At 37.5% G+C, this 24,821-nt stretch overlaps 1 protein-coding gene across 3 annotated transcripts in view; it reads left to right on the top strand.

Moving 5' to 3' along the window:
• The first annotated feature begins 4,306 nt into the window (after positions 1-4,306).
• The window catches only part of DDX46 (DEAD-box helicase 46), a 46,357-nt gene continuing 25,842 nt past the window's right edge, over positions 4,307-24,821 (top strand). For 2 of the 3 annotated variants that reach the window (XR_014795228.1, XM_084886570.1), the window contains exons 1-13: positions 4,307-4,499; positions 5,179-5,367; positions 7,939-8,082; positions 11,428-11,527; positions 13,075-13,240; positions 15,087-15,238; positions 16,226-16,339; positions 17,607-17,772; positions 18,790-18,910; positions 19,451-19,626; positions 20,551-20,672; positions 22,445-22,523; positions 24,257-24,339. Coding sequence is in view for 2 of the 3 variants with exons in the window: in XM_084886570.1 (XP_084742696.1) it covers positions 4,483-4,499; positions 5,179-5,367; positions 7,939-8,082; positions 11,428-11,527; positions 13,075-13,240; positions 15,087-15,238; positions 16,226-16,339; positions 17,607-17,772; positions 18,790-18,910; positions 19,451-19,626; positions 20,551-20,672; positions 22,445-22,523; positions 24,257-24,339 (1,629 nt within the window). In the remaining variant the exon portion in view is untranslated. Of the gene's footprint in view, positions 4,500-5,178; positions 5,368-7,938; positions 8,083-11,427; positions 11,528-11,628; positions 11,731-13,074; positions 13,241-15,086; positions 15,239-16,225; positions 16,340-17,606; positions 17,773-18,789; positions 18,911-19,450; positions 19,627-20,550; positions 20,673-22,444; positions 22,524-24,256; positions 24,340-24,821 lie in introns of all 3 variants that reach the window. The other variant, XM_084886569.1, reaches the window with a different exon arrangement.

Genomic DNA, 24,821 nt, shown 5'->3' with positions numbered 1-24,821 from the left:
GGACATTCTTTAAATTGTCAGCTGAGCCCGGGGCACTGGCAGAGTGCCTTTGTCCAGGTGTCAGCAGGGGCAGGTCTAGATATGTAAATCCAGTAATGCTAGAGCAGAGGTTCCCAAACTTGTTTGTGCCGTAGACCCCTTGCCATGTTTTTCGGTTTTGGGTAGACCCCCTACTTACCTGATACTGATTTTTTTTGTAAATTTCTAACTGTAGTGAAGTTTAGTGTTAAAAACTTGAAATAAAAACACATGTTAAGTTTTATACATTTATTTATTGAATTTAAATTAAAACTACTCAAAATAAAATTTTGTATCTGTTATATAAAATATACGTAACATAAAATGTAATAAAAAATAATGTACCTACTTTTCTCCGGCATTCTCAAACAAAATAACACTGATTCACTATAATTTGTATGATAAACTACCAGTTTATATTTTTTTAAATGTTTTCTCAGCACTTTCCTATTCAAGATTCAGGAAATGAATGAACGTATTTTTCTCACATTCATATTTATAGAGTGACGAATTGAACAAGTCGGTGCAAGTTCGCGAAGCTTTGAGACAAAAATTGGCAAGAATGTTTACTGCGCGTATGCTTGTAACAAGATGATACTGGTATATCATTATGTGCAGGTTTTTATCCTACAACTTATACAATTTTATAAACATATATAATAAATTTTTTACTTCATAGGTACTTTTATAAATAATTTATATGTTTTTATATTATAAGATAATATGATGTAAGTAAATAGGTACTATCAGTGTATGTTGAGATCCACTATCGTGGACCCCCATTTTCATTTCATGGACCCCCCAATTTTTTTTTCGCTGACGTAGACCCCTTGCAGGTTGTCATAGACCCCTGGGGGTCGATATAGACCACTTTGGGAATCACTGCTATAAATAAACCTGCTTGGGGGGTCATTTAGCAACTTAACACTTGATAAGTTTTAGTAATTAGAGATCATTATCAAATTTTTCTTTTAAAGAGAAGAGCTGTAAAATACCTGTGTCTGTTGATGCCACTTTAAGCGTGGTGAGTAGTATCGAATGAAAATACATTTGTATTTATTTTGGAATAATTAAAAAAAATTTTCTTTGGAAATTTCAGGGATTTGATATGTATATGGCTTAAAACTGGATTGATTAAGATGGTTGTTCAGAGGTGACATCTTCGATTAGTGTAAATGGAGGTGTGCACCATTCGGTTCTAAAAACAGCAAGAGGCTTATGAGATATTCGGAATTGGGTTAATTAGAATCAACATGAGCTTTGGAAGCCGGGGCAGTTTGCTAAAAGGGTTGTATTGGAGACATAGTGGACTGTAATTACAAGTCTGCCTTGGAGATGTTGCATGTCTGGTTCCAGACCACCACAAAAAAGTGAATATCCAGTGCATCAAAAGAATTTTTTGGTTTCCCAGTGCACACAAAATTTATGATTACACTGTAATCTATTAAGTGTGTAGTAGCATTATGTCTAAAAAGCACTGTCCATGCCTTAATTTAAAAATACTTTAGCCCTGACCAGTTTTCTCAGTGGTTAGAGCCTCTGCCCACAGACTGAAGGATAGCAGGTGCAATCCTGGTTGCAGGTTCCCCAGAACCCGTCAGGTGCATGTGGGAGGCAACCACTCAACGTTTCTTTCACATTGACGTTTCTCTCCCAGTCTCTATTCCTCCCACTCTCTAAAAATCAATGAAAAAAAGATCCTGGGTGAGGATTAACAACAACAAAAACTATAGGAGCGCACTTTCCACCAAAGACTGAAGACTGTTTCCCCAGCTGGAGCTGAAACACGAAAGGTATTTTGCCAGAGCAGACTGGCGCAGGCTGGTGCAGAGCAAGGCAGAATGGAATGGACCATGGAGGAGGGGAGCTGAAGAGGCCCTGGCCCCAGCACAGCCTCACATCCCGGCAGGACAGTAGCACCACAGCCCACTGAGGTGTTCCCCGGCGGTGCCGTCACCGCCATGCTGTATTACCTCTGAGCTGTTGGCACTAAAAACTTCCTTCTTCGCCCCAAATTGGGGATTCCCGTTGGTGGTGAATTGGCACCAATAACCATTGGTTGATATATTGACACATGAAAACAAACATTTGTTTTAGGGAGATGACTGATAGAGATTTACTAAGAAATTAGCTCCTGAAATTTTGGTACCGAGACATTTCAAGATTTGCAGTTAGGGGTAAGTTCTAGTCTGAAAGCCATCAGGTGGGAGATCCCAAATGAGCTGATGTTTCCATTGGAATCTAAAGGCAGGTGAAGACCAAATAGGGAAATAAAATATGCAAACCATCATCTGAGCCTGCTGGATAATGGCACTGATAGAATATGAAGTGCTGCCGCACTTCAGTTTGTAAAAAAAACTCTGAAGTGCAGCAAAGCAAAGCTCAATAAAAAGCGGTCTGCCTATACATCTTTCACTTGTGCTGACAGATAAAAGCTGCTGCTTCTGGGACATAGAAGTGCTGTGAACTTAGCATAAGTATATTGTGGGCATAAAAAGCCAGTCGGTACTTTCACGTCAATGTGTTCTCTTAAACGGGAGTTAGGATTTTAGTCAGGGTATCAGACGCCTAGGTTCTGGTTCCAGCTTAGATTACAAAACCGTTAGTGATCTAGAATTAAATTTGTTTCACAAGTCTCAGTTGTTTTCCCCACAAGTCTCAGTTTTGTTTTGTTTTTTTCACATAAAATCAAGATATGCAATTTTAAAAATCTGTTTAAGTTGTAACTTCTGCATGGCTGCATCCAGTTCCAATGATTCAAATACCATGTATTATTATACATTCTATAAACCACTTATGACGCTTATCTCTCCAATGTCTATTTCTCCCTTGAATTCCAGGTTCATATATGCTTTCATGAAGCTATTATCTCCTCTGGATGTCCAGTAGGCACCTCAAACATTACATCACTGAAACAAAACCACTGATTTTCTCTTTTCCCATCACATTTGCTGCTCTCCCACATTTCTCTCCACAAATTCACCACCATCCACAATTCTGTTAAAAACCAGGGCACATGGTTATTTCTCCCTTTACCTCACAGTTTACATCTAATATAACAATTAGTGTCTGGAGAGGTGCCTCTGGAACATTTTAGAACTTGACCATTTCTCAGTATCTCCACTATTTATCACTAGTGTTTTCCTATTTCTTTCAGCCTGAAACACACAAGCCTTACCTTCGGTCCAGAAATAATTTATAGTGTCTCTGATAACTGACCCATATTTATGTTCATTCTGGCACATATTAACACAGGCCTTCCTTACCCTTGGCATTGATTACACAGCAGCTGTAGGTAGCAAGCCACCGAGGAAGAGCAAAACTCAACTAAGAGCCTTAACTCAGTTGCATTTTTCTAAAAATCAAATAATTGTAAATAAAAACAGTAAAATGCATCAATTTTTGAAAAGTTCAATGAATTTTGACAAATGTATACATTCACTCAATGACTGCCACAATCAAAACACACCTTTTCTATCATGTAGGAAAATAAAAGCAGTGGAGAGGTATGTAGATATTGAGAACCTCTCCCCAAAAGCTTTCTGCTAAAACTACTCAAAGTATCCATGTGCCTCCCACTGGGCAAGTCTTCTCTCAACCTTGACTGAAATTCAGAATCATCCAGGAAACTTGAAAATTCCCAGTGCACAGGAAGCATGCTAGACCAATGAAATCAGAACACACAAACATGTATTTTTATTCAAGCACAGGCAACTATAATCTTCTGAATGTTGTGTGTGTGTGTGTGTGTGTGTGTGTGTGTGTGTGTGTGTGTGTTTGGCTCTCCTCCATCAAGTTAACTTCTTACTCTTCAATCTCCCCTCAAAAGATCATTTTCTCAGGGAACCCTCTTTCTGAACCCCTCTCCTAAAGTGAAATTTATTTCTTGCTGTATTACATCTGCTTATGTCTCTAATAATGTCTATGTCTCCCACGAGGTTGTAAACTCCCTAGGATTTAGCACATGCCCGGTATGTAACAACACATACTATAAAAAGCGAATGCACGTATAAATGAATGAGAGCGAACGGAGATGTTTGTAGCATCGCTCAGCACAGGTGAAGGCGGGCGTCGGTACAAGCCCTAGGACAGCTCCAGGATGCTTTTAGGCACCTCGGTGGTCCTTTCAGGAAAAACCTCCGAGACCTCAAAGTTCCATCCTGGCAGTGCCCGCAAAACCCAGCCATGGCATCTTCTATCGGCGCGGCCGGCGCTGTGCGGCCTCCAGCCGGCAGGGGGCGCTGTGAAGAGGAAGCAGCTTCCGCCGCACCTTTCCCTTCCTTCTGCCGCCGGCGCCCGGACGTCCTGTTTTCGTTGGCGGCGCTCGGATGGCTCCCACCGCGGGAGCTGCCGCCGCCGCTTAGCGCAGCTTCTCGCCCGGGGAGCGGGGCGTAGCGCGGCCTCTCGCTTTGTCCGGTTCTCCCGCGCGTCGTCCGGAGGGCGCCGCTGCCCCGCGCCGGCAGCATGGGCCGGGAGTCCCGGTGAGCGGCGCGGCGGGCGGGCGGCGGGCGGCTCCCTCGGAGGGAGAGGCGGGAGGGGATGTGGCCGCGGGGCAGGCCCGGCCCTGCGCGGACCCACGTGTGGCCCGCTCCGCCGAGCCCCCCAGGGGGCTGGGCACCTCGCTGAGCAAGTGGCCCGCGACGGGCACGGGGTTCCCCTGCACTGTCAGCCGAACCCCCTGGGCTGGCTCATGATTGTGTGATTGCATTATCTTGTTCATGTATTGTTGAGTTCGGTACGCTGATCTTTATGTTTAGATGTAATATAGACTGTAATTTTCTTTTCTCGTACCGCCCTCGTATGAAATAGCAAAAATCCATTTCCCATTCTCTCTCTTTTTCCTGTACTTTGGTCTGTTTTTCTCCATAGCACGACATAGCATTTTGTGTATTTATATTTGTGTGTCATGCCTTCCTTTACAGAGTGCAACCTGCTTGGGGTTTGGTCTGTTTTTTTTACTTTTTCTTCCCTTTCAAGATAGTGCCCTCCCCAACCCTCCTGTATGTCCCCCCCAAAATTTTTTTTAAAAAAAACAACAACTGTGTATAAAAAAGTCTTTTAGTGTTTAATTTGTCTACTGAGTTTTTTTTGGAAAAAATATAATAAAGATATAATAGAAGCTACCTGTGTCTGCTAAACTTAATCTTGAACTTACCCTAGCCACTATCGGAAGCGATCAGCATCACGGGGACGATCAGGAAGTCGATCTAGAAGTCGCTCACCCTCAGACAAAAGAAGTAAACGTGGAGATGACCGACGGTCTAGAAGCAGAGACAGAGATAGAAGGAGAGAGAGGTCTCGTAGCAGGGATAAAAGAAGATCTCGGTCAAGGGACCGGAAGCGTCTGAGGTAAGGATGTTAATCTCCAAGGACCAATGATGAGAGAGAATCATCGATCGGCATCCAGATCCAGCCTGAAAACCGGGAATGTGCCCTTGACTGGAATTGAACTTGGAGCCTTCAGTCTACAGGTGGATGCTCTATACCCTGAGCCAAACAGCTAGGGCAGTTATTCTATTTTAAAAAAATTCTTGCCCTGGCTGAGTAGCACAGTTGGTTAGAATTTTGTCTCTACACTCCATGGTTGTGGGTTTGATCCCCAGTCAGGGCACATACATGAATGCATAAATAAGCGAAACAACCTATCAGTTTTTTCTCTTTCTCTCAAAAATTCAATTAAGCCCTAGCCAGTTTGGCTCAGTAGATAGAATGTTGGCCTGCGAGACTGAAGAGTTCTGGGTTTGATTCCAGTCAAAGGCACATACCTTCGTTATAGGCTCCTCCCCTGCCCAGTCCCTGGTCAGGGCATGTACAGGAGGTAATGTATATTTCTCTCATATGGATATTTTTCTCTATCTTTCCCTCTCTCTTCCACTCTTAAGAATCAATGGGAAAATGTCCCCAGGTGAGGATTAAAAAAATAACGTCCAAACCGAAACCGGTTTGGCTCAGTGGATAGAGCTTTGGCCTGCAGACTGAAAGGTCCCAGGTTCGATTCCGGTCAAGGGCATGTACCTTGGTTGTGGGCACATTCCCAGTGGGGGTGTGTGTAAGAGGCAGCTGATCGATGATTCTCTCTCATCGATGTTTCTAACTCTATCCCTCTCTCTTCCTCTCTGTAAAAAGTCAATATATTTTTTAAAAAATGTGTTCAATTAAAAATATTAAAAATCTTGCTGTATTCCAGTTGAAAATTGTTGACCTAGAATAAAGACTCTCAAATGGTATTTTAAGTTTGGAAACTTTGGTTGTATTTCCTGTAATCCAAAGTGATTGCTTGAAGCCCCTCTGAGATAAGTTAAAAAGAAGCTAAAGGTAAGGTTATATGCCATCAGAGGTGTTCTGTTCTAATTCTGTCCCGAGAGCTTACCACCACGCTCAGAGAACCCACAGAGAGGAACGAAGGGAGCGGCATAGAGCCATCTCCCATCCTGCTTACTGTTTGAGACTGTTTTAAAGAACTGATTCAGATTTGAATGAAAGAACATCTGAATTTTTAATTTTGTTTTTACTTGATTACATATTATAGCCAAGCAGCCATTCCTTGCACTTTTCACTCTTTCTGGGGATGAGAAACAATTTTTAAATAAAAATAATCTCCCCATACCAAAAAAATTATTTTTCTGGTACAGTTTCTCAGTTCAGTAGGAAAGAATACAGGTTATACAGTTGCTGTGAACTGATCACAGAAAAAACTTTGGCTTTATCTTTTTCAAACATTGGAAGGAGAGATTGTAAAGGTAGTACATAATGCCTTTGACATTGTGGATAATGCTATCTTACTTAATTTTATATCACGTGGAAGAGTTTCATGCAGTTCAGTCAAGAGCTTGGTAAGTGAAAGGTTTCATTATTGATCTGGTCTTTGACTTTTTGTTGTGAAAGGTAGAATCACAAGATTTTAAAGCGAAAAGAATTTTGAGATTATATTGTGAGGTCTCTATATTTTATAGATGAGGACACTAAGACCCAGAGAGTTGGTCTGTATGCCAGGTCACTGGTTAGTAGCAGCACCAGGATAGGTACTCTGGTCTTCTCATCTTTATATCTGGAATCTTCTCACAGTCCTAATTTGTTCATTCTTAGGTTAAGGCTATCTTTGAAATTTGGGTTTTATATATTATGGGCTATAGATTTCAACTTGCTCTTATTACAGATTTGCTGTTCTTTCAGTAAACTTCATTTTGAAATTCGGATCCTCATTTTGTTCAGTGACCACTTTTAAGCATTGGCATTACCTCTTCCCTATTTTGCTGGTTTGATAGTTAATTGAAATCTCAATCTCTGCCTTTAATAATGGTGAAAATTAAGAAGCTTTTTTCAGTTCAGTTGGAAATGGAGTTGGAGGTGGTGTTCAGAGCAGTCCGGAGCTTTTGTCTCCTTCCCACCAGGGCACTCCCGTGGCACAGCCGACCGTCCCTTCTCTGCGCGCCTCCGGGACCTGCTCTCGCCGCTCCCCCGGGGTTCCGCCTTACAGCCCAGCTTCCTCTGTATGAGCCTGGGTCCCCGGGGTCTGGCCTAGAACGGGGGTTCAGAGCAGTCAGAACTGGGGCCCAGCACAGTCGGAGCTTTTATCTCCTTCCCGCTAGGGAAAGCCAGCCAGGCACTCAGCCGCCCTCCTCTCCGGCTCAGTCCTCTTCGCGCGCGCCGCATGTCTCCGTACCTTAGGCTTTTACAGCTCCTCCACGCTTCCTTCTGGTTTTCTCCTTGCTTCCCGTTGTAGAATTTCCAGTCAGTCGACTTTCCTGTAGTTCTGGGTAATGTCCATTTTATATTTTAGTTGTATTTTATTGAAATTGTTGTCTGCGGCTGCGGCTAGGTGTTTACCTGTGCAGCCATCTTGGATTTTCCGAAGCTTTTTTCAATGTGGGACAGAACCATAATCTGAAATAGAATATATGAAAAGTATTTCTTTTTCAGGCGTTCCAGAAGTAGAGAGAGAGACAGAAGTCGAGAGCGAAGAAGATCTCGAAGTCGAGACAGGAGACGCTCAAGGAGTAGAAGCCGGGCCCGGAGATCCCGCTCCTCCAGTCCCAGCAGTAAAAGCAAGAAAGCTGAGAGTAGGTATGTTATCATTGGGCTGGTCTGTCATGCAGGCTGGGAACTGTCTTCCCTATTCCTTGTATTTAAAAAAGAAATCTTTAGATCCTGGCCCGGTGGCTCAGATGGTTAGATTGTCATCCTGATATACCAAGATTGTGGGTTCCATCCCCAGTCAGGTAACATCCAAGAGCAGTGAATGCATAAATCAGGGAACAATAAGTCAATGTCTCTCTCCCTCCCTCCCTCTCCCCAGCCCCCTGCTTCTCTCCAAAATAAATTTTAAAAAAATTTAAAAATAATTACTGAATTTGACTCCTACCATCAACTGTTGGTAGAATTTTGTTTTAATAGGTTTTAAAGCTTATAATTCAATTGGAAAACACTAGACTATTTTAACCCACATAATGCATTGTTTTATAATATTATTTAATAGCAATGGTCAGAAATACGTTTTATAAACATCTCTGGAACTATGGTTTTTCTTTGAAATTATTTGCATTTTTGACATTGACAAATGTGAAATTGTATGCATTGCTGAATTGCTGTTCAGATGGGTGAACTTTGTATAATTTAAATGTACATGTTTCAGTTTGAGATAGTATGTCTGTTAAACATATTGTAGTATGTTTACCTCTTTATATTATCTTGTTAGTGGTTTATTCTTTGCCTATTGTTTCTAATGTGGTTCATAGGATAGTTGATATATGGTCTTGTATCTGTTTTATGTATAGTCTTTATATTAATCATGACATTTCCTATATCATTTATTTTACTTAGAAAAATTTATTTTTATTTTCCCAAAGTTCGTATAATAAAACTGGAGAAAAGTTCCCTCTCAGGCATTCACCTCCTAATCTTTAAGTGCCCCATGAGAGTTGTAACCAGGAGCAGTGGGCAGTGACTGGGCTGGCTTCCTGAATCTGTCTCCACGGCTACCTTTTCCTTGACTGCAGTGAGCTGGAGCAGCCCTGCCTGGGCTTCTTTCTTTCCTGTGGCATTTCTAAAGCTGGAGCAGCCCTGCCTGGGCTCTCATGTTGCTGCTTCTCTCCTAAGCCCTTGTCTCACATCCCTAGCTTTAATAGACTTACTCTGACTAATCATACAACAAAAATGCGCGCCTGTGTGTAAATTCATAAAAGTGAATAAAATATGAACATGCAGTTTATCAAATAATTATAAAGCAACATTCATGTAACCATTGCCAAGGTCAGGAAATAGAACATTGTCAGAAGCCCTTCACATCCCATCTGTAACTGAGGTCTCTTATTTCCTTGGATAAAACCAGTTCTGACATTTGTGCTAGTAATTTCTTTGTATTTCTTTATAGTTTTACCACCTGTATTTTTATCTGAAAAAAATAGTAGTTTAGATATATGTGATTGAGAACTGCTAGCAGGGTCGTCTAAGACAATCGGAAACTATTACGACTCATAACAATATCAAAATTACAGTTATGAAGTAGCAACGAAAATAATTTTATGGTTGGGGGTCACCACAAGATGAGGAACTGTATTAAAGGGCCGCAGCATTAGGAAGGTTGAGAACCACTGCTCTATACCCTGACAATGTTTGGTATTGTCAGTCCTTTAAATTAAAAAAATATTTTAAAATAGTTTATTGATTTAAGAGAGAAAGGAAGGGAGAGGGAGAGAAAGAAAACCATCCATGTGATAGCTCAACATCTATCAGCTGCCTTCTGCATGTCCCCTACCGGGGATTGGGCCTCAAACCTGGGCATGTGCCCTGACGCTGACTCCAGCTGGCCACCTGCAGGTGCAAGGGGCCAAGTCCAGCTAACAGCCGCACTGGCCAGGGCAGTCATTAAATTTTTTGTTAATTGAGTAGCATGTAATACCAGTATCATTGTGGTTTTAATTTGCATTTCTATGAGATTAAATTTTCATATGTTTATTGGTTATTCAGATCTCTTTTCCCAAGTACTTGTTTACATCTTTACTCATTTTCCTATTGGGTAGTTTCTCTCTTTAAACAGATTTATAGGAGGTTTTTGGTTTTGTTTTTAGACATCATGTATAGTTGTTTTGTGTTAATTATATGAGTGGCAAATATATTTTCTTACCCTGGTTTGTTGTTTCACTCTTTAATGATTTTTTTTTTAATGTGTTTTCACCAATTTTTTTTTTTAAAATATATTTTATTGATTTTTTACAGAGAGGAAGAGAGAGGGATAGAGAGTTAGAACCATCAATGAGAGAGAGTCATTGATCAGCTGCCTCCTGCACACCCCCCACTGGGGATGTGCCCGCAACCAAGGTACATGCCCTTGACCGGAATCGAACCTGGGACCCTTCAGTCCGCAAGCCGACGCTCTATCCACTGAGCCAAACCGGTTTCGGCAATTTTTTAGAGAGAGGGGTAGGGAAACATTGATGTGAAGGTAGAACACTGATGGGTTGCCATCTGGACGTCCCTCACTGGGGTTCGAGCCTGCAACCCTTTTAGAAGTTTATGTCCTGCCGGTGTTCTCAGTGGTTAGAGCACATATGTCAAACACAAAGCCCGCGGGCCAAATCCAGCCTGCCAGGCCTTGCAATGTGGCCCACATCGCGCTGTCATCACTGCACTCCGCTGTCAGTTTATGACATTGTCAGTTTATGACTGTTCAGTAAACCATTCGGCCCGCGATTTAGGCTGGATTTTAGATTTTGGCCCCTTTTCTGATTGAGTTCGACACCCCTAGGTTAGAGCATCGACCTTTCCTTGGGTTGCCGGTTCGATTCCCAGGCAGTACCTGGCTTGCAGGTTTGATCCCAGCTCTCATTGGGACTCCTGCGGGAGGCAACCATCATCTTTCTCACATCGATTTCTTTCTTTTCCTCTCTCTCCCCCCTCCTTCTATTCTATCTGAAAATCAATGGAAAAATGATCCTTGGGTAAGGATTAACAAAAAAATAAAATAGCATTTTATGCTAGAGAATATCTTGTTTATCTCTGAATATTTTCATCAAATATGGAAGCATTTCTAGACACTTTAAAAAGCTCTGATCATACAGGGGCAAAAAAGACCAACCAATTTGATTACATTAAAATCATCATTATTATTATTGCTATTTTTAACATAGGATGTTAATGTCTTGATATGTTTCTCTATTTAAGTTTTATCCCTCCAATTTAAATTTTGTAGTTTTTTATATGATATGTCTGTTTTTCTTATTTACAATTAGGGTCTTAGCATTAATTTTTTATTATATTTCCAAGGTATTTATTAATAGAATATAAAAATCCATGTGACTCTTGGAAGTTTATTTCTTACCTAAAAAGTAAAATACAGATCTATAAGAGTATTTTTAAATGAATGTTTCCAAGCACATATAGATGATGTGTTTTTTCTCTCTTTCTTTTTAGAAGGTCTAGGTCCAAAGAGAAAACAGATAGTGGAGAAAGTTCTAAAGAGAAGAAAAAGGACAAAGACGACAAGGAAGATGAAAAAGAAAAAGATGCCGGTGTATGTTTACTACCATAAATAATTATATAATGTAAACTTTTTTCAATGATGACAAATTCTTATTTATTTATTTATTAATATATTTTATTTATTTCTTACAGAGAGGAAGGGAGAGGGATAGAGAGCTAGAAACATCGATGAGAGAGAAACATCGACCAGCTGCCTCCTGCACACTCCCTACCGGGGATGTGTCCACAACCAAGGTACATGCCCTTGACCTTAATCAAACCTGGGATCTTTCAGTCCACAGACCGACGTTCTATCCACTGAGCCAAACCAGTTTTGGCTCTTATTTATTTTTTAATGCTCTCTTTTATTTCGAAATAACTAACATATATAAGATAAACAGATAAAATAGTAGTTGTTCCCATAAGAAGATGTTTACTGGAAAAGTTACATATCTATACATATCTGTTTTTGCTTACAAACTATTATACCATATGCAGCATTTTGTATCTTGCTTTTTTATACTTTAAAATTATAAATTAATTTATCAATATATAAGGTATCAAGAATAATAAGCAGCCCTACCAATTTGTATTTTGAAACATTAGCATTATATAACCATATTATAAGATATTTGGAAAGTTCAGAAATAATCCTCTGTAATCTCAGGTGCCCAAAACACCATCATATTATAATTATGTAATATTTTCTTTGACTGTTCTTTATACATGCTGCGTTTCCGTACCTATCTATGGTGGCAACTTATGTAACATCTTGATATACATGTTTAATCTTTAAGTCCCTGATTATGTGGTGATTTGCTGTCTCTCAAGAGTATTACTAATAATCTTGATAATGGCTTTAGAATGGCTGTTTCTAGAAACTTAGATCTAAAGGCTAAAAGACTAAAACTTCTTAATCATGTTGATAAATAGCTGTTATTTACTCAATAATTTATAATAGAAAATTGCTTTTGATGGAGGCAATCTTGTCGGAGTTTAGATGATTTAAAGTTGAGAATAACTACTAACTAGGTATCTTTGGTAAGCCATGTAGTTTTTACTTTGAGGAAGAAATTGAATTCATGTGTGCACATTGCTTATATCTAAAATGAGATGAATTTATGGTGTTTGACATCTGTCTACTTTATTAGTTGAAAATGCTTAAAAAATTGATAAGCCCAGGAATTTATTGATTTTTTTAGAGAGAGAGGAAGGGAAAGGGATAGAGAGATAGAAACGTCGATGAGAGAGAAATAATGCCCTTCTACCTCCTGCACACCCCTGCTGGGTATGGAGCCCGAAACCCGAGCATGTGCCCTGACCAGGAGTACAGCTGTGGCCTCCCAGGTCCTGGGTTGATGTTCAATCACTAAGCCACACCAGCAGGGTGAAGATGCTTTTTTTACTATTTCATTTTGTGGGTATATTCTTGGAGATATTTAAGATGTGTGGTCTTAATCTGGTCTAAATACAGGAGTTTGTATATACATCTGCTTTTTTTTTTTTTTTAATATATATACTTTGGGAAAATACTTGGAATATCACCTAGAGTAAAATCGTTTATCATTGTTTTTCTTTATCTCCTGTTTTCCTCCCAAGAACTTTGACCAAAATAAGCTGGAAGAAGAAATGAGAAAGCGGAAAGAAAGAGTAGAAAAATGGCGAGAAGAGCAACGCAAAAAGGCCATGGAAAACATAGGGGAACTGAAAAAGGAAATCGAAGAGATGAAACAAGGGAAAAAATGGAGTTTAGAGGATGACGATGGTATATTCATTTGTTACAATAATAAACTATATAACAATTCATGTATAGTATTCTAGAAGTGTGTGAGTATAGTATTGGTATTTTTAGGACCATTTTTTATGGTGGAAAAAATATCTCTCTATATAAAAGCCTAAGCTGCTGTTATGGCCGGTCACTGTGATGCACTGACCACCAGGGGACAGACTTAATGCAGGGGCTGCCCCCTGATGGTCAGTGCGCTCCCACAGCCAGCCTCCCACGACCGGCCAGCCTCCTGTGGTCCCTCCCCCGACAGCCAGCCCTAATCTCTGCCTGGGCCGAGGAACCCCACCCATGCATGAATTCCTACACCGGGCCTCTAGTGTTTATATAATATAATGTTTATCATTTAACCATTTTTTAAGAGTACAGTTCATGGCATTAGGTACATTTCCAGTCTTGTGCTATCATCACCACTGTCCATTCCCAGAACTTTTTCTTCATCCCAAACAGAAACTCTGTTCCATTAAACAGTAATTATCCCCATCCCTGGTAACTTCTATTCTGCTGTTAGGAATTTGCCTATTCTAGGTAACTCATAAAAGTGGGATCATATGATATTTATCCTTTTGTAACTGGCTTATTTCACTTAGCATAATATCTTCAAGGTTCATCTATATTATAGCATGAATCAGAATTCCATTCCTTTTTATGGCTTAATAGTACTCTCTATGTTATTTAAATATATGTGCTTATGCCATATTTTGTTTACCTATATATATGGGTTGTTTACACCTTTGGCTATTGTGAATAAAACTGTTATTATTGGTATGCAGGTAACTGTTTGAGTCCCTGCTTTTCAGTTGTCTATATACCTAAAACTGGAATTGCTGAATTCATAAGGAGGTTTTAAATGTCCCTTTTAATATTTATGTTAAATTTAGAATTGTAAAGGATTTATTAAGGATTACTGATTTTACTTTAGAGTGGAGAGTTGGGTGCTTAAGGGCAAGTAAATAGCTTTTTATTTTTATTACAAATAATGTTAGTAATAAGGGTAAATTAAGGACATGGTTTCAGATTTCTCCTTTGACTTTTTAATGACTTAAAACCCCTCCATATGTGATTTTGACTTTTTAATAAAGGAAGAATGGAATTTTATAGGAAATGGAATTTTGCTCCTTTTTTTTATTTTGAGAAAATTCCTTTAAAATTCTCATTTTCTCTGGAAGTTCCATAGAATGGTTTAAAAAGATAAATGGGCCTGACCAGTTTTGTTCAGTATTTGAGCATTGACCTGTGAACTAGGAGGTACAGTTCGATTCTCGATCAGGGCACATGCCTGGTTGTGGGCTTGGTCCCCAATAGGGGTTGTGTAGGAGGCAGCTGATTGATGTTTTAGTCTCTTTCTCTTCCTCTCTGAAATCCATAAAAATGTATTTTACAGAAAGGATAAATGGATTGTATCTTTGATGACGTTTTAGTTTTGAAAAAAGATTAGATTTGTCTTGAATTAAGAATGTTATTTTTTTCTTTCTGTTTTCAAGGTAATTGAAAGGAAAATAAGTAAACATATTTAACAGATAAAGTTTTTAGTTTGGCTTCTAGTAGTGTAATTATAAGACAATAGTGAAATTCATTTTAGGCATAATTTTTTGCCTCTTCAACTTAATAATTTGTAATTATAATTTTTTTCTTTTATTATTCAGAACTAATACATGCCCGGTTTAAGAACTTTGAAGTATATTTGAACTGCAGTGTGCCTGGTCAACTGGAAAGGAGGGTCTTGGGTAGTGAGAGAACAGGCTAGAATGGTAGGGTGTGGTCTAATTGTGAAGAATTTCCTTTTGAAGCATATGTACAAAGAAGGTATATTCTGATATTTTAGATGATGAAGATGACCCTGCAGAAGCCGAGAAGGAAGGAAATGAAATGGAGGATGAGGAGTTAGATCCATTAGATGCTTACATGGAAGAAGTGAAAGAAGAAGTAAAAAAGTTTAATATGAGAAGCGTAAAAGGTGGTGGGGGAAATGAAAAGGTATGGAATTCTATTTTTAAAGATTTATATTCCTAGTTGGATAACTTGGTTTCAGTGTTGCATTGACATTACTGACTTGAATGACTTTATAATGTTTTTGTTTCCTTTCCCTTTTGGTAATTTTTCTAAGTATCAGAGATGATAGTGAATTTTTAACTGTAAATGTTCTTGTTTCAAAACTATTATTACCATCTTTGTTCAGTTTCTATGCTTACTTGTTGCCTTCTTAATAGGTCCTCTCCAGACTTCTTCAGCATGTTCATCTTTCATACTCCATCCCCTTTACCCTAGTCTATTTTTCTTTCTTAAATAGCATTTATCTTTTCTCAAGTTAATATGATTTGATTTTTTATCATGTCTATTATTTGTCCCCTATCTCTTCTAAAATAAAGCTCCTCAGGAGCAGTGACCTTTACCTGTTTTATTGATTTCTCCCTAAGCTCCCAGAACAGTGTCTTGCTTGTTGAATGAATGAAAAGTACCATTTAATAGTACTTTTAAAGTAAATTATATTGCATAGTAACTGTATATAAAATTATATATTATACAATTAACTACATATATATGGGGTGGACAAATATAGGTTTACAGTTGTGAGTACATGAAACAGTTAATAAAGCTATTGTAATAATCATAACTTGCATGTCTTTCCAAATGAACAACTATAACCCTACCTTTGCCTACCACGTGTTAATATAATATAAAATACATTGTGATATATTGCATTGTAAGATTTAAATGAGAAAGCAGACCACTTTTTTGTCTTTTCATTAAGTTGCTAATAACTAACTTAATTTGACTTATAAATTATGGCAGTAATTGTGTTTCAGTTGGCAATAGTGTGTTGAAGGCATGGGGAGGTGAGAACTGGGTGGGAATGAGGGTCCAATGGGAAAAAGGGGGATATTTGGAATTCTTGCAACAATAAAGATAAATTTTAAAAATTTTCAGTTTTTCAAAATATTTTATATTCCTTTTTTATTTTAGAAGTCTGGGCCAACAGTCACAAAAGTTGTCACTGTTGTGACAACCAAAAAAGCAGTGGTAGATTCCGATAAGAAGAAAGGGGAGCTGATGGAGAATGACCAGGATGCCATGGAGGTAATTCTTCATTAGTTTTGACTTTTCATGATGCTCCCTTAGTGAGGCCCTGGTTGGGGAGCTTAGTTGGTTAGAGCGTTGTCCTGATAATGCCAGTCAGGGCACAATCAGGAATCAGCTAACGAATGCATAAGTAAGTGGAATAACAAATTGATTTCTCTTTCTTTCCCTGTCTTTCAAATCAGTTAAAAAAAATGAAGTGCCCAACGTGATGCTGCCCTAGAAGTATTTACTAGAAATCAATGATGCGGATGTACTTTTCAATTATGCAAACTATTACTAGGAAGTCTTGTTATTCTTAACCATATTATAGCCAAATACTCAGTTGGTAGAACAATCTAACATCTTTGCTCTTTTGCTCTGTGCCCATTTGTTGTTAATCCTCACTTGAGGATAATTTCTCATTGATTTTTTAAATTAAGAGTAGAAGGGAGAGGGAGAAACAGAGAGAGAGAGAGAAACATCAATGTGAGAGATACCTGTTGATTGGTTGCCTCCTGCATGTGCCCGGACCAGGGCCTGCCCTTGACAGGAATCGAACCTGAGACCCTTCAGTTTGTAGGCTCACATTCTATCCACTTAGCCAAACTGGCCAGGGCTGTATGCACATTTTTGATTGTCTTACATTTCATCAGCTCCCCTCCGACATATAGTAGGGAGAGAAAAAATGAAGTGACAGAATGAAATTTTGTCCTATTAACATGCATTGTTAAAATTTATTTAGGGAACTTTAGCAAAACATTAAAGCAGTATTATAATTATTTTATTTATTTTTATTGGTTAATGATTGTAGAGAAAGAGGAAGTGGGGGAGAGAGAAACATTGATTTGTTGTTCTCTTTATTTATGCACTCACTGATTGATTCTTGTGTGTCCTGATTGAGGATCAAACCCACAACCTTGGCATATTGGATGATGCTCGAACTGACCTACCTGGCTAGGGCTAAAATTATTGTGTTATTTTAGCTTTATGTTGTTAATACAACTTTGTATAAAGATAAAGAAAAGAAAAACTAATTGAAAAATTCAGAAATTTAAAAAGTAAAAGCCAAAGATTATTTTCTAGGAGAGGATGATTTTATTTTTAATTTAATTTTTCCCCATCACCATTTATCTTCCCCCCCCCAGGTCTTCCACCACAAACCTCCTCTCACCCTCCCACCTTACCCCTGTGCTGGGAGAAGAAGATTTTAAAAGCTAGGAATATTGATTGCCATAAATAGAAAATAGAAATGGATTTAGCTTTTAACTTTTTTCTTTAATTATAGTATTCTTCAGAGGAGGAAGAAGTTGATCTTCAGACGGCCCTCACAGGCTATCAGACAAAACAGAGAAAGCTTCTAGAGCCAGTAGATCATGGGAAGATTGAATATGAACCATTCAGAAAAAACTTTTATGTTGAAGTTCCAGAACTAGCAAAAATGTCTCAAGAAGGTAAAATTCTTTTTTTTTATATGGTGCTATTGTGGGAACAGAAGAGGATACTCCTCTCTTTGTCCGGGAGGAATGTGGATAGGCCTGTGTGTTGATGTATGAATAGGGGGATTGCCGATTTACCTGGGGAAGTGAAAGGGAACTAGAAGGTGAGAAGTCATTCCAGAGCAGCGGTCGCCAACCGGGGGTCCGGGAGGTCTGAAAGGTTGGCGCCTGCTGTCCTAGAGAGTGGGTAAATCCTCTGCAGACATTCAGACTTGTGAAGAGTCAGTGTGTTTTTGAAAGTATTTTAAAAAATGAGCATCCAGGTTATTGTGGCTCAGGTGGTTGGACGTCCTCTCATGCACTGAACATTGCTGATTCGATTCTCAGTCAGGAAATCCATGCGTGGATTGCGGGCTCCATCCCCAGTACTGGGTGTGCAGTAGGCTGATTGACGTTTCACTCTCACATTGATGTTTTTCTCTCTGCTTCTTCATCTCTCTCTAAAAATCAATGAAAAATCTTTTTTTTTTTTTTTTTTTAATGAGCAAAAATTAGTTTGACTCGTTTAGTTGTGAATTTTAGAGTTGAAAATATTCATGTGAAATTAGCAAATAATATATTGTTAGCTCTTGAGATTGGGGAGTTAGGAACCAATGTGCATCTATAATATTGGTAGAATAAGGATAATCTGGCCAACTCCTTCTTGGAGAAGACAGTTGTATTACTTGTTGTATTACTTGTCAATCATTGTTCTTTTATTACTTTGCAATTTAAGATAAAATAAAAGCCAAATTGTAGAAATTGGGATATTTCCTTTCATCCTTTGTTGGTTGTAAACAGTCATTGCTTCAACTGTCTCAGTCTCTCTGAGCTATTTGGTGTTTTGTCCAATTGCTTTTCTATGGGGTAATCTGTGTTATCACTAGGAAAGGAATTGGAGATTCTTAATCTTAACGTTGGCTAATTGAAAAATATAAGGCACTAATAGTAGAACAATAATTAAGAGTTTTTAATCTGGATTTTGTTTTGTAGAGGTGAATGTCTTTCGGTTGGAAATGGAGGGCATTATTGTCAAGGGAAAAGGTTGCCCCAAACCAATTAAAGCTTGGGTTCAGTGTGGAATTTCCATGAAGATCTTAAATTCTCTCAAAAAGTAAGTGGTTAGTGGTTGTCCACATTTTCAAAGTTTTCTACTCAGAAGTAGCCTTTTCAGACAAATATCTCCCTTGGTTGTATTTTTGGCTCTAATAGAAAAAAAATATTTTTTCTTAAATAACTTTATTGAGATAATTTGCATAATAACAAAAGGACTTCTTTAGTATATTTTTGGGGTTATGCAATCATCACCATAATCTAATTTTAAACATTTTCATCATCCCCAAAAGAGATCTGTATCCATTAGTTGTCTTGTTTCTTCACCCTAAGCAATCACTAATCTATTGTGTCTATAGATTTGTCTATTCTGGACATTTTATATAAACGGGAGCATACCAGTATAGTCTTTTGTGACTGGCTACTTCCACTTAGTCTATTTCAAAGTTCAACCATGATACAGTGTCTTAGGACTGTATTCCTTTTTGCCAAATAATATTTTATTGTAGGAATATACCACATTTTAGAAAATCTTTTTCTCCTGGAATTTTTAGAGCCTAAGAGATCTCAACTTTTACCTTCATCTGGTTTTCTTTTTCAGGCATGGCTATGAAAAGCCCACACCAATCCAAACTCAGGCAATTCCTGCTATAATGTCTGGACGAGACTTGATTGGCATTGCCAAGACCGGAAGTGGAAAGACTATTGCTTTTCTGTTGCCCATGTTTAGACACATCATGGATCAGAGGTCATTGGAAGAAGGAGAGGGGCCAATAGGTACAGTTCTTTCCCATTAAACTATTTATTCAGATAACTATTTTGTTGTCAATCAGAAAGACCTGATACTTTATATTCTTAATTATAACAATAAAGATATCTTTATGTACATTTTCTTTATAAATTTGGCACTTTGGGGCTGATTTCCCCTTACCAGCAGGTGGAGTGAGAATCTTCAGAGCTCTGGAGTGACATCTCAGAAGTACAAAAACAGCCTCTCCTGGCACAGCTCAATTTTTAAACTCTGACTCGGCAGGTAGACTCCTCATGCATCTATCTGTTTATTTATGTTGAGGTTTGTTCTTAGCCCCGTATCAGTGGATTTATAAACTCAACATAGAGGATTATAAAGAAACATGTTTTCCCCTTTTTGGCCTTAAAAGGCTATAGTGCCAGCATTTCATTTAGGATTTGGACTTCATATTCAGATTTCTTGATTCATTTGGCAGACCTCTTTTCTGCAAATTTGAATAGGGTTAGAAGGTGGTTACGAGCTCCTCTCGGAAATTTAGGGCGCAGTATATTTTTCTTCTATCTGTGTCCCTCAGACCAAGGTTGTTTCTGGAAACCGGGGAATGGCTCTCCAGCACAGTGAGTCACTTGATTATCTTTGCTCTGTGATTTGCAGTTGTGAATGATTTGTATTCTTTTCCACCCAGTGTTTTCTTGATGCTTGAGTAGGCATTTAACTGATTTATCTTCCTATAGCATGTTCTTAAGTCTACTTAAAATAATACTTCGTCACAATCTTTACTATTATCAAGCTTCTAAAATAGGGTTTTGGAGGTGCATAAAACAAATTAAAACAAAAATTAGACTAAGAGCTCTAAACTTTATTACAGAGGTTAAATATAGCACTTGAAAACATAGCCTCTTAAAGATAGTGATTTGGTGGTTAGGCTTTTGACGTATTTATCTTTTCAGCTGTCATCATGACTCCAACTCGAGAACTGGCTTTACAGATTACTAAAGAATGTAAGAAGTTTTCGAAGACCTTGGGACTTAGAGTGGTCTGTGTTTATGGAGGAACAGGAATCAGTGAGCAGGTAGTTATAAAAGGAAATTCCTTTTTTTTCATTCCTAAATTGAATGATTTAATAACATAAAAGATTTTTTTGTTTTTGTGTTTTATATAGTGATTGCTTCTAAAATCTTAAAGAATGAGGTGTGAAAACAATACAGTGAATTGTTATATTTTGTAATTTTTAAGTCCTCATATTTTAGCCTTCCCATTTCTCTTCTTTCTTTGCTCAAGAAAGGCAGATATTTTTTCTGTTTTCCAGATAAGGAAATGTTCAGAAAGGTTAAATAAGGTTACCAAAGTCTTTAGGTTAACAATATGTGGTTTGACCAAGAACCTAGGTCTTCTGATTCCTGGACAGTATTTATTTTTTCTAATTTATGTGACATCTTTGAAAGATGGGATACATTACTATCAGGGTTTTAGCTGAATCCTTGATTTCAGAAAGAATTATTTAAAAATACCTTCATTCTCTCTCTCTCTTTTTTTTTTCTTCTATTTTTTTTATTTATTAAATTATTATCTGTGTACATATTTTAACATTGCTCCCCCCCCCCCCCATACATGCCCTCCCTCCCCAGAGTTTTGTGTCCATTGGTTGTACTTATATGCATGTATACAAGTCCTTCGGTTGATCTCTTATCTCCCCATTCTCTCTCTTTAGTTTGACATTTCTCCAGGTGTCTTCTAAAGAGTGATAGTCATTGGATATTTAAAAAATATATATATTTTATTGATTTTTCATAGAGAGGTAGGGAGAGGGATAGAGAGCCAGAAACATCGATGAGAGAGAAACATCGATCAGCTGCCTCCTGCACACTCCCAACAGGGGATGTGCCCTAAACCAAGGTACATGCCCTTGACCAGAATCGAACCCGGGACCCTTCAGCCCGCAGGCCGATGCTCTATCAACTGAGCCAAACCGGTTTTGGCGTCATTGGATATTTTAAATAGAAAAAGGAAAAAACTGGGTTTGTTTTATGGTCAAATAAGTTTTGTAAATGTTGGATTGTACAAAGTTAAAACATGTTTCTTTCCTGCAAGACTCCTTTGTCTTTAATATGCAAATATATTGTGATGCTGGAAGAATGGGTTTAATGGCTTTTTCTTTTCTTTTTTTAACTTACTTAACCACAAAACCCTGTTCTCAGGTTCTAGAACATACTTCAGGAATATTTGCTTCTGTTATCCCAATGCTATTTTAAACACTTGATTTTAGTTTTCTGAGTTTATCTTTGTGTGTGTGTGTGTTTTGTTTTTTTACCACAGTGTATAGTAAGAAATACATTTAAAGATAACCTTGTACATGCAAGCATAGCATGTTTATAAAGAAGTCAAACAAAATTTTGTAATGTCTAACACATTCTGATATTTTTCATTCTATTTCATTTTCAAAATGCTGTTTGTTGTGTATTGATTTCATGATTCACTAGTGGAAACAACTCATTTAAAAACATTGATCTTATATGTAATTGCTTTATTTACTTCTGTCTGATGTTCTTTTTGGTTTTGAGGGACTGTGTCAAATTAAAATAGGTAAAAACTCTGGTTTTCATTGATTTTGAAGTTATATAATCCAAAAAGGAGAAAACATGAATTCTAATTTTTGGGTTATATACATATTAGCAGTGCTCCAGCATTTCAGTATATTAAGTAGGAAGCTTTGGATTCTTCTAATCAGATTTCAGCTTCTTACACTATGGAGCTGTGCTAAGGACCCTGGCATCTCGAGTCTCTTTAAATAAGCACTGGTTATAAATAGACTATAAGAGTTCATTTTTTATTTTATTTTATTAGATTGCTGAACTGAAAAGAGGTGCTGAAATTATTGTTTGTACACCTGGTCGAATGATTGACATGTTAGCAGCTAACAGTGGTAAGTTGGGTATTTTTTTCTCTTTTTCTCCTTTTTGAATTATATACATTTTTGTTAATCACAGCAGAAACAAGAAACCATCAAAGGGTTTCTACATATCTTCTTAAAGCTGTAATATCTTAGAATTTGTATTGTAACAAGCTTATTGTTGTAAGTGTTCATAATATTTTTGCAATTTAAATGAAAATTTCTTTTTAGAACTAACTGATCTTTTTAGCACTTTAACATGGATTCTTAATCCAAGTTTAGCCTAATTTTCCTTTTAAAAGGATGAGGGACTATCTTTTTTCATTATAAAATTTAGATTTTCTTTTCTTTCTCCACAGTAGATATTTTTTCTCCACAAGTGCCAGTATTTTCTTACAATACTGGATCAATTAAGATATTGCAGCTTCAAGAAACTTTATCTTTTGTAAATATTGCATGTTTTTAGCTCAAACGTTGTGCTTTGTTCAATTATTCCCTGTCAAAACTGTTACTAAACTGTTGGCATTATTTAACTTCTGTGGAGAAAGGCCCTTCAAGATTTATAGAACTGGGCTTCCGAGACTTAAACCATCAAAGGTAGGTAATTTAATGCTGTTCCCAACCTTACAAAATTACTTGGGGCTGCAGATTTTGGTATGGAATACTTAAATATTAGAAAACATTTATTTGGACTTAATTCTGTTTTTTGAAGAAAATATTTTCAAAGGTTTTTATTGCAGTAGTTAGTATATACATAATAGAGTATTAAAACCCAAATAGTGCATGTTTCTAATAGCATTCTGCTTGAATTTCTGTATCTATTAAATTCTAATGCTATATGAAGTTGACAAAGTGACATTGAGATTGTACAGCATATGGAAGGTTTTGGTTGGATGTTGAAATAATCCCTTGTTTTTTCTCAATGCTGCATTAAGTCTCCTCCTGAAATTCATCTTGATTAATTTTACCTTTTTCCCTTATCTGTCCTTTCAGTTTATATTTAATAACTGTTTGCCAGGTGATTGATTCAACAATTGATAGAAATGCTTGTGTTAATTGCTTAGAAAGGGTTTCCTGTGTATGTATGTAATTTTTACTAGCTAAGAAGCCTGTCACATTTCTTTAAACCCGTGGGAGAATGTAATAAAATTGAATTTTTTATCTGAATATTAAAAAATGTATCCATGTAATACATTTGGTATTTAGTTTTCATGTAATGTGATAGTTACCTAATGGTGTTGCGTAGCTTCTCATTAATGTTTTGACATGCCCATTAGAAGTTTCTGACTAATGGAAGTAGGTTATAAGGTTATATAAAGAGAGGTTTTCTGCATTTGGAATAGATAGCACTGGCATTTGCTTTCCACACATACGCTGTAATCTCTAATATGTTTTTTCCTAGGTGATGCTGTCAGATAATGGCTGATGTGGCTCGATGCTTCATCTCAGTCTTAGTTTTATGATGTGTTTTGGAGAGGGCTGTTTTCTGAATTTTACAGGTTCTTCAGGCCCTATGATGGTATGCAAGAGAAGAGTTTGACAAATAAAGGGCCTCATATACCCATTGTCAGAAAGTATTTGCCATTAGTTAAGACATTGTAGACCAAAATTTCTTTTCACTGTTTAAAGATACCTAACTTACCCCTCTGGTTAAGTCAGGCATTTTAGTTCCCTTTACAGTTTTGTAATATTCTTGGTAGTCATAAAATGAATTGTGACTGATTTTCAGTTTTCTTTTTGTCTTTTTTCACCCCCCCTTATCTTAGGTCGGGTCACAAATCTTCGAAGAGTGACATATGTTGTTTTAGATGAAGCAGACAGAATGTTCGATATGGGTTTTGAACCACAGGTAATCATTAAATTCTGTAGAGTTTTGAACTATAAAATAAATCATGTAACAACTATGAGACTAATTTTTGTAAGGTTTTAAAAATTCTCACATTTCTGCTATGTGTGTTGGGACATAAGAAATTGAAATAGGTATTTATGTTTTTAATTCTCCATACAACTCATTCAGGAGGTGTTCATGCAGGCTTTACTTAGCCTTCTAAATAAACCATAATTGGTAAAATTAGAATTGGAATGCTAATAAAAGAAATTTAAGCTTTCATATTTATTTCATATTTTGTAGTCTTAATGTCCAAATACATTGCTTTAATTCTTGCTTTTAATTACCTAAATGATCTAGATAGCACATATTTAAATTCTCCAGTTGTAAAAACTGATGCCCAAAGCATTTGCCTAGCTTAGACTTTACCTGACACATGCTATTTGCTCAAATATAATTTCAGTGCTATAAACTTAGAACACTACATGTTAAAAGATGGTAGA

Source organism: Pipistrellus hanaki, assembly GCF_964339955.1.
Source record: "Pipistrellus hanaki genome assembly, chromosome: 5".
Classification (NCBI taxonomy): Eukaryota; Metazoa; Chordata; class Mammalia; order Chiroptera; family Vespertilionidae; genus Pipistrellus; species Pipistrellus hanaki.
This window is presented reverse-complemented; position numbering and strand designations above follow the sequence as displayed.